The sequence below is a fragment of the Agelaius phoeniceus genome, chromosome 2 (assembly GCF_051311805.1).
Source record: "Agelaius phoeniceus isolate bAgePho1 chromosome 2, bAgePho1.hap1, whole genome shotgun sequence".
Taxonomy (NCBI): domain Eukaryota; kingdom Metazoa; phylum Chordata; class Aves; order Passeriformes; family Icteridae; genus Agelaius; species Agelaius phoeniceus.
In genome coordinates this window covers 75,746,536-75,764,329 of record NC_135266.1, presented here as the reverse complement: position 1 = coordinate 75,764,329, position 17,794 = coordinate 75,746,536, and the positions used below count along the sequence as shown (strand labels likewise).

General features: G+C 37.3%; 1 protein-coding gene across 4 annotated transcripts in view; it reads left to right on the top strand.

Annotated features, from left to right (window-relative positions):
• The window catches only part of AASDHPPT (aminoadipate-semialdehyde dehydrogenase-phosphopantetheinyl transferase), a 31,881-nt gene extending 15,293 nt beyond the window's left edge, over positions 1-16,588 (top strand). For 3 of the 4 annotated variants that reach the window (XM_054655132.2, XM_054655129.2, XM_054655131.2), the window contains exons 4-6: positions 296-457; positions 7,115-7,192; positions 12,591-16,588. In XM_054655132.2, the coding sequence (XP_054511107.2) occupies positions 296-457; positions 7,115-7,192; positions 12,591-12,749 (399 nt within the window). In that variant the 3' untranslated portion in view covers positions 12,750-16,588. The remainder of the gene's footprint in view (positions 1-295; positions 458-7,114; positions 7,193-12,590) is intronic. The other variant, XM_077173945.1, reaches the window with a different exon arrangement.
• Positions 16,589-17,794: the final 1,206 nt, after the last annotated feature.

The following is a 17,794-nucleotide window of genomic DNA, read 5'->3' as shown; positions in this document are numbered from 1 at the left end:
TTAGTAGTTTTAAACACATAGCCAAAACAAGATAAAGCATTTATATCTCTATGCGCCACTGAATAATTTCAGTTGCATATTTATTTTAATGCAGCAGGTTAGGATGGGTATAAACTATACTGATAACTTTTTCTCTTGATAATTTCATCAGTCTACCCTCACATTTACAGTAGTGTAAGTCTTAAATTTATTTTATCTGCAATGTGTGCTCAGAAGTAATGTTTATAGAGCAGTAAATAGCAGTTTAAAAAACAGCTTGTAGCCAGTATAAATAAAATACATTTTTGTCTTTTAGGCCTTAAAAGAAAGCTTCTTAAAGGCCATTGGAGTTGGAATTGGCTTCAACTTGCAAAGAATTGAATTTAATGTGTCTCCATTGCAACTGGAAATAGGAAAGGTGTCTAAGGAGACAAAGATGTTTCTGGATGGAGAAGAAGAAGAGGAGTGGACATTTGAGGTAAAGAAAATGTTTTCACTAGTGATAAGCAGTCTCAACTCCTTATCATTGCATTGCATGTTTGTTGCATGTTTGTTTGGGTTTTTTTTAATTGCAGCTTTGCCTCTTTCCTCTGTAGAGCCCCATTGAGCTTATATTAATCAAAACTTAAAATATAAATCTGCAGCATTTTAAAGATTTTTTTAAGATTGCAAAGACGCCCCATAGATGGATTAGTCATAATGCCTTTTTGTTTTTTTCTGTGTCTGGAATATACTTCCTGCACTCTGGGAAGGACATTCCTATGCAGGAAGTTCACAGAAATATATTCCAGCCTGATTTCTTGAACAGGTCTAAGATTCTAAAGTTCTTCATCAGAAGATGTAGAATTGTTGGTCTCAATAGTCTAACTGAGTCTTAGAGTTTAGGCTTTTGTTTTCCTCCTTCAGAGTTACTGGGGCTTATCACTAAAACATCTGTCCTTTCAGATTTGGTAAGAAACTATCAGTATCATCTCGGGTAGCTTAAAGGATGCATAGGGAAAAAACAGATAGGGACATGTTTACTGATGGACCTGGCAGTGCTGGGTTAACAGTTGGGCTTGCTGGCATTGAAGGTGTTTTCCAGCTGAGATGATTCTGATTCATAATGTTCTCAAATTATTTAATTACCTAAAACAAGCTTTAAAAACAAAATAAATGACAATCCCATATCTCTACACCCCAGAGGCATGTTTATTCAACCCCTTTAAACAAAGCAAAAAATGGCACAAACTGTCAAGTGCACTTTTCAGTAAGATTATTCAGTTTCAAATACATATTTGCATTTTGAAAATACCTATATTGTTGGAGACAGCTGTTCCAATAGAGCTGTCTGAATGACTACTTTCTGCTGTATGTTTATTTTCCTTAGTATACAAACTACATGTACCCTGTGCATGTGGTCTGAAAGAATGAATGTTCCAGTAATGTTTAATTTCAGAATATAAGTTTTTTCTTCACAGTTCATTCCTTCATTGAGCACTCCTGTCCGTTTTTGGTTTTGTGTTACAAGTCTACGCATACTAAATCAGTCCCCTTACTCAATTCCTATATAGTACAACAATATTAGTATGTCATGGAATTCACTAGCTGGAATTACACTGGCAAAGGAAGTTATTGGGAAAGCCTGTGGTAGGTCTTGTACCAGAATGCTTTCTGTGTTCCTGCAGTGTCCCATGGCCAAGGGAACATCTGCCTGTCTTCACTGAATTCTGGAACTCCTAATTTTGGTGTTCAATGTGCCTATGGTTCATTGACAGAAACAGCCTGTAGACGATGATGCAGATAGCTCCCTGTAATACTTAAATGCTTTCTAATTATTTGGATTTTTTCCTACTACTTAGTTATTACTGCTAGAACATTCATGCAGTTTTTGTCTGAGGGATGTCTCCACTTCCAAGCTTGCCCACCTGCTTCCCAAAAGTACAGTATTATAATGAGGCAGATTCTTGTATTTCAAAGAAAGGGCTTAATATCAAGTTTCCTTTAAATACAAGCTCAATTGGGATATAATTTCATTTAAATATCAACATTCATTAAAATTAAATAAATAAAATGCTTTTCAGTTACCAAGCTCTGGAGAGCCAAAAATTAAGCATAGCTTTACTTTTTTGTCTCTTCCCAAGTTTTCTTTCAATTTTGTGTCCGTTTTCGTACTTAGAACAGTCATTTTCTGTCTCATCACTTTTGAAATAACCTTTTAGTTGAAAACACTAATTTTGAGAAATCTGAAAGTGTCACTTGTAAGACTACATATTACTGATACAGTCTTTTCCTTAGGTTCCCTGTTGTGCCAGTTTTACTTTAGGGAGCTTTTTCTATCAAATAAAAAAATATAATGACCTCACTTCTACATTCCAGAACTGCCTAAATCTTAGTGAAAGGAAATGATCAAAGAGAGCAAGACTCTTTAAAATTCAGTTATCACATATTTTTGATTGATTCATTTCAGTTTTTAAGAGAAAGATTTTAAAGCTTCTCTTTAAAGAGAAGCTAATTTACTAAAAATGGAAGGGAGAAATAAAGGGGATTTTATCCAATTAAGTTACACAAAATATTCTGAAATCTCCTTCAGAAAGTACCATGTAATATGAAAAAGATAACTTTAAATTCATAAAGACCAAGAAAAGATCCTCCACCTTATACTTGTCATGACTAAAAGGTCAAGAGAAATACTAATGAATCAGAACAAATCAAAGTTGACACTATTTAGACACCCTGTAACTGTTCACAGTCAGAGTAAAGCCAATTCAAATTGGAGATAGAATTTTCTGTGAACAGTGCAGAAAGGTTTCTCTTATTTCATTGTAAATACCAAATTAACTACTATGTAGTTAATAGTTGACTGTGTGTGGTCCTTTCACCAAGGGCTTAGTTTTGCTAGAAGTATCTTTGCCCTCTTTCACACCCCGCATTTTTTGGCTTCAATGGAAGGCGGTTGATCAGAAATAGGCTCTTTTTGTTTGGTCTTGATGGAAGGATTTAGCTTGAGGGTCTTGGTTTTGTATATTACTCTAGAGATTGCTACGCAGATTCCCTTCAGCTGTTTTGGAAGGAGTTGGAGGAAAAAAAGCTTTGTTTAAAAGCATCAATTTCATTTTAAGATATGTCTGCTATACGTGTTAAATATGCTTTATTCATATAGACAATACATGCTTTCCTCATTTTAAAAAGGTGACTTTAGCTATTGCTTAACAAAGGACAGCTAGCCCAGTGGAGAGTGATAACAGTATTTTGTCAGGGTGTTGATTTAGGATGAAGTCATTGTGATGATGGTGATGATGATGATTATTATGGGTAATTCTGTATGCTCCGTTTACTTCCTTTGAAGAAAATAAACTTGGAAAATTGTACTAGTTTTATCTCTGGTACAGTTAATTTTCTTCTTAGTAGCTGGTGTAGTGCTGTGTTTTGAATTCAGGATGAGAGTAGTGCTGTTAACACATGGAAACAAAGTCAAGGACTCCAGTTTCTCATAGTACCCTGCTGTGTGGTATGAGCTGCCTACCACTATGACAAGAATGAAGTAATAGTTAATTCTAGTAAAAACAGAAGAAGTTGATTGAAAACAGCTATGACAAGTTCTATAATTTAAAGAGATCAATGCAAGTTTATAAGATAGACAAATTTGTAGCAGATCTTAAATATGAAAAAATATATTGGCACAGGAAAAGGTTTCCCAGAGAACTTATGGATGTCCCATCCCTGGAAGTGTGTAAGGCTAGATTGGATGGGGCCCTGAGTGACGTGGTCTAGTGGAAAGTATCCCTGTCCAAGGCAGGGGTGTTGGAATGAGATGATCTTTGAGGTCCCTTCCAATGTAAGCCATTATATAAGATTATGAAAAATAAATTCCTAGTTAGTGATTTGCAAAATGTTAAATATATTCGTGACCCTTTCCTTATTAGTCCCAGTTGTGTACAATTGATCAGGAAGAATAACTGGATAGTACTTACTGGAATCGATGTTAAAGAAGAATCTTAAATGAGACATAACACTTATTTTTGAACGTACCTCAATTTTGGATACAATTATTTCATACAGGAAGCACATGATTTATCCTAAACTTTGCTCGGGGATTAAGAATCACCTGTTGGGACTGCTGTTGCACAGATAACATTTTGCATTTTTTCACAACAAATATTTGCTTGATTTGTTTATATGCAAATAAATTACTTCCAGAATATGAATTTCAAAGAGAGATTACCTGGGTCAATTTGAAACATATTTAGTAATTGCTGGTGTGCAACTGTAGTTGGCATCTTTCACCCTCAGTAAGAGAAGTTAATCCTGTTGCATTGTCAGGAATAAATAAGAATAGAAACTTTCATTTCTAAGACTAGCTAATCCAACTGCATTCACTCATCAATCAGTTCTACTGGCTGGGAAGGTACAGATGCATCATAAGCTGTCTGTTGTTGAGTGAATTCATAATGATTTGAATTCCAGACACATCATTCTGCCAAGTCTTTGAAATGAGATCATTGTAAATCTCTGTGTGCTCTAGTAACACTTTTGTTCTGTGCAGACAAAAACAAATTTTGGTCCATTATATGACTTCTGGTTTATAGAGAGGAATCTTAACAGAACAATCTCTCTACCCTGAAGGAATTCTATAGGATTGTCCTCTTTTTGTTAATTATCTATTTCCATTTAAGATACTAATTTTATAAGCTGGTATAGCAATATCTCCAGGGAAACAAGCTGATCCACTGTTTTTTATAGTTTCAGTATGTTTCATTCCATTGCTTAAGGTTTTTGCTGGCCACTAGTAAAGGCCAGGAAGGATGTTCCTTTCTGTATTTCATCTGGATTTACATTGCTCTGAAACAGCAAAGATAGATGAAGGGCATAGTTTATGTTTTATTGTAAGATGCTGAAAACTCTCTTGAGACCACAGATGATACATGAAATAAATGAAATGGAACCTTTTTCATTTACTGTTCATTGGGCAGGGTCTCTGCAGGGAAGGTCTTTCTAAACAATCACTGCCTGTTAAAGGCAGCTTTGAACTGAAAACACCATTATTTTGCTAACAATATGTGAAATAGCATCTATAATAGGTTTTTAGTTGAACAAACAAGAAGTAATATAAGTTGACCTCTTAGCTGATAAAAAGAAAATTCTGTGCTTAAAGCTGTTTGCAGATTTCTGATTACAGGTGTAAGCCACTGCTGAATGTGCTGTACTGTGCCCTCTGTTCTGATCTGTCTTTGACCTCTTGGACGTGCAAAAAAATGAAGAAGGGTGGAAAATGAAGCAATTAAAAAGAGGATACAGTAATTTTTCCATCTAGAAGAACACAAAACACTGCCACCCCAGAACTATAGAAATGGTTTAGCAACACCTGATCAAGCATCTAGTATTCAGAGTCTTTCTTATTTTTGAGGAAGTTACAGAAATGTACACACTGACTACAAGTGTTACCTCTGAGATAGCATTCTTTATGCTTGACTTACTTGCAGTTTTGTATCCTAGTAAAGGAGTGGAAAAGCCAGTAAAACACCCCATAGGAAGTACATTAATAGCTCTTGCAGTCATATAAAGTACTGCTTATTCTGTAGGTTTATTAGCTTTTCTTATATGAAATATTTTTCTTAATCTAGACAGAATTGAAATATTCATTTTCTTACTAGCACTTTGCAGAAAGGTATGACAGCACAGGCTTGATGGCGGTTTTTTTTAAGTAGGTGAGGTTTCTAAAGTTCACTGCTAAAGCTGTCAAATGGGCACAGTTTTGGTGCTGAAGAGATCAAAGTAAAAGCACAATTCTATTTCCTCACCAGCACCTCTCAGCCAAGGCACTGTGTTTGCCAGACACGTCCACCAACCTTACAGTTGTCCTGGTGCTACACATGACTGGAGCAGCTGCTGCCTTGGCTGGGCTGGGCTGAGTAGGTTTGAGCTAAGCAGCTGGGCTTTTTTCAATATACATATATATGTTTTTATATATATATATATATATATGTATATATATATGCACAGGGCTGTTTTGGAATCACAGGAATGGTATCCTGGCAACTGAAGCCTTTGAAAATTCTGCATAGTAGATGAACTGTAGAAAAGCCTGATGCCCACTGACACCATTCTTCTAAAAGACATTTTGCTTAGATTAAAAGGGGAGAAAAATAAGGCAACCAACAACCTGTCAGAGGAAATAGGAGAAAATCATGGTGCTTTCTTTATATTATAATATAGCACAGTTAAAATATTTTCCAAGGAAGCCAAAATTGGAGATTCAGTCTTAAGTCCCAGGAGAATATCCCAATGACTTTCTAATTTTCAGATTAATGGCAATATCAAAATCTGTCACCTTCCTAGGTAAAATTCTTGTTATTCTTGATTTCTAGTTTAGAAAGTGTGCAGAAATTGCATGAAAACTTTTGAATAAATAAGCAGGGAAAATTTTATTTTGTCTCCCTTAGATCTATATATATTTTTTAAAGTCAATGGAATTATGGCTTGGCTATAGAATAAGCATTATTCAGAAACAGTAAATGTCTTTGGGGTTCTTTTTCCTGAAATTGTTTAGGATAAATTTTTAGTCTTTCTAGAAGAAAACACTTTCAAACCAAACTATTAAATAGATAAAACACTACATTACTAAATATATAGTTATACATCTAAAAATTGTTGATTAGTATTTACACATAGCAATACACAGACTATGTCAGGAATTCAAAGTTGTGCTCTTACATGCTGTCTGAAGCCAAGAGGGAAAGAGTCATTGGTTTAAGTTTACACTGACATCACTGTTTTTCAGAATACCTTCTTGAGGTTCACAGTTCATCTCCCTGGAAAAGGATAACTAAGATGGGTTATATGGTTTGGGACTTAGAAGGGAGTGGTAAAGGAATGCTTAGGTCACAAACTTGAATATAAATATTTACAAATGGATAAGATGATGGTAACCTATAGTAATCTGTCCTCAGCCCTGTGAACATTTAATGTGTCTGCATCATTGAACTCTAGGAAAACTGCTAAAAAGTACTATTGCTTTTTGAATGTCATTATTTTAAAGTATTTTAAATGATCTTGTGCTATTGTTCTGAACCATACTCTAAACACTTATATAGTCTGTACTCCGGAAACAGAGTAAAGAAAATGCATTTACATTGCCATTCTTCATCTTTACTAGGAAACCCGCTTGGATGACAATCATCATGTTGCAGTGGCACTTGGGAAACAGGAGGGATTTGCACAGAAGGATTCTGATGTAAGGAATTGTGAAGTAGTTCCACCTCTTGGTGATCACTTGAATATAAACTTAGGCTGTAGCTAAAAGTGTGTCATCTCATATACAGGGCCAAGAAGAAGGCTTATCTTAGGCATAGTATTAACCAGAACCAAGCAGTGTTACTGAAGTGTTTCCTCTAGTTCTGTTGTGCCTATTTCAGGAAAGGTCTGTGAAGGAGAAATAGTTTCAGGGGATAGCAACAGATAATGTCAAGTCTGTAATGCATGTATTTAATGTGTTCATTCAAGAGAAGATTAAGTGATTTTTGTCACAGCCTGCTAGTACTCATGTGGGAAAGATGGTTTTCACAGAGGGAAATGGAAACAGTGAACCAATCTGGACTGCTAAACTTGCTGACACCTCACCAATTTGATTATAGTGGGGGACTGTCAGTGTGTGTATCCCAGAGCAGATCCATCGCTCAAACACCATTATGACAAGATAACCCTTGAGACAAGCAGCAACAACCAACAGATGGGAAGAACAGCAGTGTTAGTCTTTATTCCATGTGGTGTCTCTGTAGAGAGAAAGAGAAAAGCTACTTAAAAGCTTTTCATTATTTTCAGTGTAATTTAAAAAAGACCTCAGTCCTGAAAATAGCAATAAAAGTCAAATTTAAGGGACAGGCAGATTGGCAAGTTGTAGCCAAAACAGCCAGACAGTCAGCAAATGAGAGTGTGACAAATTGCCAGATTTTCTCTGTTGTTCTAGTTGCTCACAAGAAAATTAGTTAGTTGTTTTCTGTTATTTAGATACAAAGATTCTACCAGGAACTAGAAAGAAAAAAGAAAATTAGTATAGGAATGGATAAAAGCATGGAAGTGGTAACGAACACTGTCTATCATGGTAGCAAAGTCTATGTTCATGGATAGCAAAGGGATGCAGACCTTTTAACTAGTATTGGTTAGATAGAGAAAAAGAGGTGTTAAACTACCTTTGAGGATTTAATGTGATAAATCCTGTGGACAAATATTTTTTAAGAAATTATGTGCATTTTTTTTGGCAGGACATACTTAAGTTAATTACCCAAGTATTCTACAGGAATCCAGGATTTTAAAGTATTGACTTTCACCATCATGGTGACTTAGCTTAAACATACCATAGAAAAAATAATCCTGATATCAAAGGTTATGATGAAAAGTCTTTGAATCAAGAGTCTCAAAGGCTTACTTGTCTACTGACTAAATTTATGATGGCCTAAATTTCATTATTTCAGTTTGATAAAGGAAAGTCATTTTAAGCAGAACAAGAGCGCATTCTGCGACTCCCCAGTAAGGGAATTAAGTGAAAATTGATGTACTGTTGCATTGTGCCTCTTTAGGCCTCTTTCTAACAGGAACATGAGGAAATGAACATTACCTTCTCTCTTTTTAAAAGAACCATAAAAATTATTCTATTTATTGCTAGATGTGTTGAAAGAAAAAGTTGTTGATTCTAGCTTAACGTGTGTGTAAATGTTACCCAGTTGTTTTAGGATGCCAGTGTTTGTGTCTGTTCCCTCTCTGCAATCACAGGAGTAATTCATTATGGCCTTCTTGCAGAACATCTATTTTCAGCTTTCTTCACAAAATGATGGCATGTGCCTACAATTCCCAGGAAAGGCCAATTGTTATGTCAATGTACTGTAATTAAAAATCTATAGTGTCAAGAGTCTTACCAAAATACTAGTGACTGCTATATGCATGAGGAAGCAGAATGTTTATCTGTGCTCTTAACCTAGATCTAGACATTTATCTGAGGCTAGTCTCAATAAAAGATGACTGAGTTTAAAATTCTTTATAAATCCTGTGTAGGATATAAAGCGTCTTTTGTCTATCTCTTGCTGTACTTCACAAGAGTTGTGATGCATTCTGTCAGGACACGCTTCCTTCAGACAAGCATGTGCTGTGGTTCAGACTACATCTCTTAACAACTACTTAGCTCAGAGGCTTGGTTCATATTTGGTATGCATCTGTCATGTCACTTGCATGGCTCTAGGCACCACTCCTGCAGCTTTACCTCATCTACAGAATGTCAGATGAGCAGAAATGTCTCAACACCATGTCACTTGTGTAAGCACGTAAAGTGAGAGGCAGCTCAATCTTTTTCACTTTCAGTCTGCATTGACAGCTAAGAGTTCTTCTGTATTGTTACAACAAGCACAAACCATTTTGTTGTCTCTGCATTTATTCTTAATACTAGCCTATTGCTCAAATACTGACGTGGAGAATTTTTGCTTTTTGCCTATTTACTGACCTACCTTCACTGATGTGACAGAAAGGGATAACAAAATCCTCAAAACTGACCTTGGACCAAGTCACCTCCAGCACTTGGATGTAAGGAAGGAAGGTCTAGATGGCACAATTTTGAACAAATTCCCCAAATCTTCTGCTGAAACTCAATGTGCTGGTATGCCTCTGAAGTGCCTGTACACCAGTGCACTCAGGATGAGGAATAAACACGATGAGTCACAGATCTGTCTGTGGCTGCAGGGTTCCAACAGCATGAGATGGTGGAATTCAGGATCCTAGCAGTGAGGAGGACTCACAACCCTTAACATGAGGACACCAAACTTTCTCCTCCTCAAAGGAGAAAGAGTGGTCCTGTGGGATAGGGCCTCAGAGGAAAGCCAAGGCCAAGAAAGCTGCTTTTGATTCAAAGATCATCTCCACTCTCAAGACAGTTCCATCTCATTGCATATGAAGTCAGGCAAAAAGGCCAGGAGGTCTGCATGGATGAACAGGCCAAACTTGGCCAACAGGCCAAACATCTGCATGGATGTCCTAGCCAAACTTGGACATAGAAAGAGAAGCATACAGAGGGTGGGAGCAAGAGTGGGTAACATGAGAAGAATACAGAAATATCTGAGCATCCAGGGATGAAGTTTAAAAAGCTAAACCTTGAAGCAGTCCAGCTGGAGAAAGATTGTCCTTCTTGGACATCCCAGCTAGCTATCCAGCACCACTAGCAGTAGTGGGGCACTATCCCAATCTCTGTGGTTCAGGACAGCACCTGAGGCAAACACTCTGTGCTATGACAGCAGCACTGCCTTGTGGTAGGACATGGCTTGGCTTATGGCTACAGTCAGCAGAAATAAGAGAGCGCTCTCCAGCTGTGGTGAATCCAGGTTTATTGGGTCCCTGGGGATTGACAACCAAAGAGAGCGAGGGAGGAGTTGCAACAGCTTACAAGGAGGGAGGGACACAGGGGAGGAGTCAGTCCTTGGACAAATAGGGTTCCAGAAGGGAGTGGGATACAAAAGATTGACTTACGGAGAACACCAATGGGGATAACTTGAGGGTGGGGCCCTGGCCCCTGAATCAATCACTCGATGCTCTAGCTGGAAGTTTCTAGAGAGTTCTAGAGAAAAGGGTGTGAGCACCAAGTGATGGACAGGGCACTGGGGAGGGATTTGAGAAAAGGTACATTGATCTCCAAGGCAATTGGGGAGGAGTTGGGATAACTGGCAGCACAAGGGAGGGAAGGGAGAACTAGGGCAGAACCATTGCATGATAGGGGGAACAGAACAGTCCATCTTATACAGACACAACACAACAAAAGCTCAAATAGAATTTAATCTGACCAGGATGTTCAAAGCAACAAGGAGCACTTCTGTACGTGCAAAGAAGCCAGAGGGAAGGGTTTTACTCAACAAGCCTAATGTTGAAAGAGGCTGAGGTGCTGAATGCCCCTTTTGCATCAGTATTTGTTAGCAAGACTGGATGTCAGGAATCCCAGGTTGCAGGGATGAAAGAGGAAGGAGCAAGGAAGATGTGCCCTTGGAGGAAGAGGATTAGGCCAGGGAATGCTTGAGCAAACTGGATGAATGTAAGTCAGTAATATTTATGGGATACAGCTGGCATTGCAAGGCCCCTCTCAATAATCCAAAGATTATTGAGTCCCCAAATATCACGGGGACTGGGAGAAGTGCCCGAAGACTGGAAGAAAGCATAGGAGAAGTAGGACCCAGGCAATTACAGGTCTGACAGCTTCACCATGACTGCTGGAAAGGTGGTAGAACAGCTAGTCCTGAGCACCATTTCCAGGCACAGCCAATGACAAAGAAATCACCAAGAGTGGTCAGCCTAGCTTTGCCAAGAGAAAATCATGCTCTACCAACTTGGTAAATTTGTGTCATGAAATGACTGGCCTGGTAGCTGAGGTTAGAGCAGTGGGTAATTGTCTACCTGTATTTCACAGTACCTTCTGTCTCTGGCACTGTCTCTCATAAGATCCTCCTAGAAAAATGCTGAGAGCTGGGTAAGCAAACAGTGATGTATATTGGAAACTGGCTGAATGTTTGAGCCCAGGGTGTGGTGATAGAGATACAAGGTCTGGTTGGAGGCCAGTTACCACTGCTGTGCCCCAGGGGTCAGTACTGGTCCAGTCCCGTGTCACATCTTCACTAATCAACTGGATGATGGTGCAGTGCACCCTCAGCAGGTTTGCTGGTGACACCAAACTGGGAGGAGTGGCTGCTACACCAGAGGGCTGTAGTGCCACACAGAGAGACTCTGACAAGCTCATCAAAAATGAGTCAGTTTGTCTGATGTACTGAGTAGCACCACTGCAGAGGAGCCCTACTGAATTTTATGAAATATTAAACATTAAGAATAGGTCGCTCCAGCAAATGCCTATTTAGAAGAATCAGCTATATTTACGTTTGATTCATGCAGGCTGTACTATCTGCCCTGCTGTCTCCAAACAATTACATTTGGAGATGGCATACAGCAGGGTGCACAGTAGTGTGCTCAAAAAAAAAAAAAAAAAAAAAAAAAAAAAGAAAAACTGAAATCTTTTTCTTCTTTGAAATGTGATTTTCTTTTTCTTGGAGTGATGAACCTAACTTGGAGACTGTGACACCATCATCTCTAATATCTCAGTCCACATTTAATTGGTTTTAACACGGGGAATTGCAGGTTGATTGTGACCACTTCAGTTTTTAAGTAGCACTTGAGTCTGAGAGAAGCATGCAAAACATCAGTGACTACTGTATTAAAATGAGTACAAATAGGTACACCTAGTGGAATAAATCCTCACACAATTGACTCAAATAACCTTATCTGCTGAAGAATGAAGTACAATTTGTTTGATGGTGGTCTTTCTCTTTACTGGACTTAAATAGTCATTCTGTCATACTTGCAGCATTCTGTAGCCCTTATTCCATCAGTTTTGTGAACTGTGTTTCAACGAAAAGCTCAGTTTTTCTGTGTGGCCTGTTACGTGCTTCTAATAGTGACTGCATAGCCTAAATGAGGTGAAGTGACATTAGTCTCAAATATAGACTGTCTTCTTTCTTCTTCAATTAGCAATGTGTAGTTTAAATGTGACAGAAAATTTTACAGGAAGAAAATTGATATTTATTGATTCATGTTGTGCTAATATGTTTTTTCTTTAGGTCCATTCCATGGAGCCTAACCAACCACAATTTACATTATTGACTTTTGAAGACTTAGTTGCATCTGGTATTCCTGTAGCACCTGAGGATTCTGCATATTGGGACAATTTCTGTTCAAAGCAGGAGGGTCCAGTGAGACAGAGTTCACATTCAAGATAAGACTGTGTATAAGAAAAAGAAACTTGACAAAGTTCTTACGCTGTTATCCTGTTTAATTTGAAGTACATGAATAAGTGCACATATGTAAATAAAATGTATCTTTCTCTATTTAAGCTGACAACCTGATTTTCATGACACTTCATTGGAATTCTAAGGAAGACATGTTTCCTTTCTGAAGGAATTCTGAATCAGAAGCCTAAACCAACATGCCTTTTTGCATCTCCTTGCCTGTGGTTCTTACACTTCAGTAATTATCCAGGCTAGGAACAGAAAGCAGCTGTACAATAATGTTGTTTATAATGAACAAGTGTTTATAAAAATGTGTTTCCATACTAATTTATGCTGAAACTTAAATTATGATACTGCTTTTTCTCTTACAAAAATTATTCATTTATTCTCAGATGGATGAATAAAAAAAATGCTACAAATTCTTATGCTGTACAACACTTGGTGTTTGTGTAATGCCAGGCTGTAAAGGTCTGTATTAGTCTTGGAGGTACATGTGTGGACGGGAATTAACTTACAAATAGTCTTTTCACTTCTTATCTTTGTTTATTAAAGCTTCCTGTATTAAACTTAGTATTTGTCTTTTAACAGTTCTTTTTTGTATTTTTTTTCCTCAGCAACAGATGCAAGCCAAGCAGCAGTTCAATTTTCCTAGGCTTGCATTGGCATCAGTCATGCAGGGAAGGAAGCTCAAAGAAAAAAGAAAGCTATTTACTTTTTTCCAAATAGTCTTGTAATGTCTGATGACAGAACATTTTACTGTCCTAACATCAAATGAAGGTTTCTGGAGATCTGTAGATCTTGAGTGCGCATCTAGAGTATTTTGTCTTCTTTTTCAAAATAAATCCTGTTCTGTGCCATTACTTCTCACTCTTCTTTCTAGAAATCATAGATACAATGTGGTCCATCTAAATTTGAGAAAACATACTGAACAGAATGATCTTTGCTCAAAAATAATTTACCTTCTGTCCTACGGTTAAACATAGATCTTCATTGAATTTGGGGTTGTGTACAACTAGGCTGCACCCTGTATTCTGGTGTACACCATGAAAAGGAGAATCTACTTGTAGTGTAACCACTGAATCTATCCCATATTACAAAGATGAAGAAAATTTTGTGAGAGAGAATGATTTTTACAACTATTAAACAAGCATTTGGAGTTCTGAACTCCACTGAATAATTCTGAATTCAACATGCTGCTAAACTCTCCTGCTTCCAGTGCTGATTACTTTTTTTTTCCATTTCTATGAGTCTCTCATCCTGCATGCTAATCATAGTTTTTAATGTTTTGCTTTTTTTTCCCCCTCCAAAACTGCAAATCAGTGAAGCAATGACTCTTCCCTTCAGTCTCTACAGGGGCAAAATTAGATGTTCAGTAACTTCAAATCTGAAGTTTAAAAAAATACAGAATACCTTATATGCAAATTCTAAGTCATGTATTCCAGAGTGTTTGTCTTTTAGAAAAATGAAATTCAATTTACAATAAATAATTTGCAATCCACAGAGGTCCAGTATATGCCAATCAGTCACTGGACCCATCAGTTGCAACTTTGCCAGACAGTTTGAAGTTGCCAACTTTTTTGCTAGGCCAATGAATCAAACTGCAAATATGGGATGAACTGAATAGGAAAATTTCCAATCTAGATTTCTGGGAATAAGAGAATTAATTTAATATTAGAGATTAGTTATTTTTGCATGAAAGCAGTGTCTCAAACCAGAAATTTTCTTTCATTGGAAAGAGTTTTAAAAGTATTAATTAAATTATTTATAATATTGTGCTTGCATGTAAGTAGAGGACAAGCCAATTTTGTTAAATTAGAAAATTGTGCTTGGTTTTCTTGCAAGACATATGATAGTTTTCAAGACTGTATCTAATTAGAAAGAGTTTGTTTTGGTTAGTTTTCCATTAAATAAAATCTTAGTTTAGAGTGGTTCATAAAGAATTTTCTAGAAGACTGCAGTTTCTCACGGTGTGATTTTTTTCTGTGTCTTTTAATTTACACTGAGGTGTTTGAAAAATAAGGTCAATCTCTTTTAATTTTAATAGCAATTAGGTTAGGTGATGGTAATGCCTTTTGAAGAACCACTTGAGTCAGGTTGTTTTACGTCATTGCAAATGGACACAATTGTTATACTTGCTTTTACCTCAGTGGGAAAGAGCAGCTAGATCATTATGGAATGTTTGGCTAAAAGCATGCTGCTAAAAGGCCAGCAGGACATTCTGACTCCTTATGAATGTGAATGATTCTTCTTAAAGTCAGAAGTAAGTTTTTCTGGATATCTGTGCTGTGGAGGCACATACTGAAATAAGTGTTGTTAGTGTGTACAAATAAATTAATGTTATTTCACAGTTCGAAGATAATTTTTTTTTTTAATTCACCATCACACTTTTCGCTGATAAAAAAGATAATTGAGCCTTTTCCCCAAACAAGGCCACAACACTGACATTTCCACAGAATACAGAGCCAATGGCCACAGAACCCCTCTGCCATTTGAGAACAGCTCCAGCTTCCCTTGCTAGGTCAAGCTGTCGGCCCAATCCAGGGTAGGTGAACTGACCTTTGCTGTCTCCCATCATTCTTCTGTCCCATTTACATCTAAAAGCCTCAGGGCCTTTCTTTTCCTTCTCCAGAGCTCCATTCTTTCATCTGTTTTGTTTTCTATATAGTGTCCTTGACATAGCTGTACCACATGCCTGTGAGGGTAAGAAGCTGTAAAAACACAAGCTCTGCTCCACATGAGCCTTTCCCAGCAGTGGCTGCACCTGGGTAGACTTTTCCCCTATGGAACAGCATTGACCCATCCTCCCGTTTCTCAAGTTCTCAGATTTCGGTCTTAGATTAGATCCTAGGTTGTCCTAGGTGGCATATCAACACAGTGTTTCTGAGAAGTATTTCTTAAGTCTCTGATCAAAAAATAAATTTCAAAAGTTTTGGTCTGCAGTGAAAAGATGGTTAAAAGTGAATAGATGTGTTTTAGTTTGGACTTGTTCAAAACTTTTTGTATCTTACATCAAAAATGGTCGAGTGGATTAGGAGCTTCAGGGAGTAAAACTGGGTTCAAGGCAGTTAGCAACTGTGTGACAAGAGATGGGTGCCATTTGGTGTGAAAATTGTAACTGAAAAGTGGATCATGAGAGTTCACTCAGCCTTTTACAGAGTCTGTAAACTTACACAAGATGTAGATTGTTACTATCTTATGGGATCAAGTCCACTGATGTTAATCAAGTATGCTCATCTTTGACAAGAAATCAGAGGTGCATCAACAGAAAAAATGTATATATGGTTGTTATATGTGTGCTCTGGGAAGCATCTGGGGAAGAGCTCAACTTTACCATCTCTACCCAAGACACTGCAATAAGGAGATGATTTGTAATAAGGAGATGATTTGTAATAAGGAGATGATTTGTGAAAAAGTTGAAAAGATGGTTATACAAGTCAGCATAGAGTGGCCTTTGTTGGAGCTTTACACGATTATATGCTACATTCTACAAAGATAAGTGGTTCTCAGCAAAATTGAAACCATGTCTAAAACAGCAATTGAGACTGTCAGCCTTAACTGCTGCCTAATTCTGCAGGTGTGCTTCATTATCTTCCAGAACTCAGTTAGTTTTGATTACTTCGCTCTTTGTAGAAAATGTAAGCATGAAAATAAATTCTGAATTTTCAAGGGAGACAGCATTTGAAATAAGGTTTGTTTTTTTCAAAAAGTAATTTTTTGCAATATGTTATTTTCTTGCTCTGCACAGGCAGGTTATTATTATGAATCCTGTTTCTTCTAAGATTGGGTATAATTTCTTTACTGCAATAAAATGTGGACTATTTTGTGTTTGAGTTGTCTGTTTGTGGTTATTATTTTATCTTGCTATTACTTAGATTGAGACAGAGGTAAGATTATTGAAACACTTGTCTAGCACTCCTTTGCGATTTTGGAAACAAATTATGGGACCATTAAACTGTACATTCTTAATGACATCCTTTGGATGAATCTTGCAGCCAAGGTCTGGACCAGTTCTCCACTACTTAGCTTTCAATTTTAATTTTATAACATGCAACCCAGTTTCTGACAAATAGGATGTAATATTGGTGCATTCTGTGCTGGAGTCTTTCTCATCTTGTGGTCGAAACTGGCATAGTGTGAAGTTTAGCACTCTTAGGTGGATGAACATTTTCAAATACTAGACTACAGTGCTGCCCAGTGTTGCTTAAAATGAAATTTCTGAAGATTTGTTTTTTAATTAGGGCATGGAACACAAAGGTTTTTTTAGGGTGTAGTAGGAGCTTCTTCACACAGAAAAAGCTCTTTTACTTGCACAAGACTTTCTTTAAAATATGTGAAAACCTGTTTGTATTTTTAAGTGAGTTAAACAGTAAGGAAACGGGTATTTCAATTGAAATGCATCTTCTGTTTTCCAACACCTCTTAAGAGTACTTCAGAGGTTTGCCAGGATGCTTGCCAGATATGTCCTAAGGATTTAGTGATGCCTTTTGACATTTGGAGCAGAAACACCAAGATTCCCAGCATTATCACGATGCAATGCCAGACCAATAGGCAATGCCAGAACTTGGAAGGACTTTAAGAGCTTTGATAAATGGTAACGCTATAGTTATAAATGGCAAAGCTCTGAAGGGGTTGTATAAGAGTTTTCTTCAGGTTCATACTTTTAAAAGTTGTATAAATGTCTCACTTTGGACTTGGTAATTACCTCATAAACACAGGCATTTAAGTCTAGCCAGATATTCCACAAAAACACTGGGATTTTCATGGTATACTTGCCCTTTTTTTGTTAAAACACCTGAGTAGACAGGTACCTCATTTCTGTCCTGTTTCTCTGTGTGTTGGTATGCCTTGTGCTGTGCCCTTGGTACCATAGGACCTCTAACACACCCACCTGAGGTACTTTTGCTGCAACAACTTTCTGTGGGGCTAGTCCCAGCATGCTGACAATTCCTGCTGGCAAAGTTGTCTTTGAGCTGAGAAGAAAATGTATTGGTACCATTACCAAACTCTAGTAGATTAATGGAAAATATGAGTAAAGA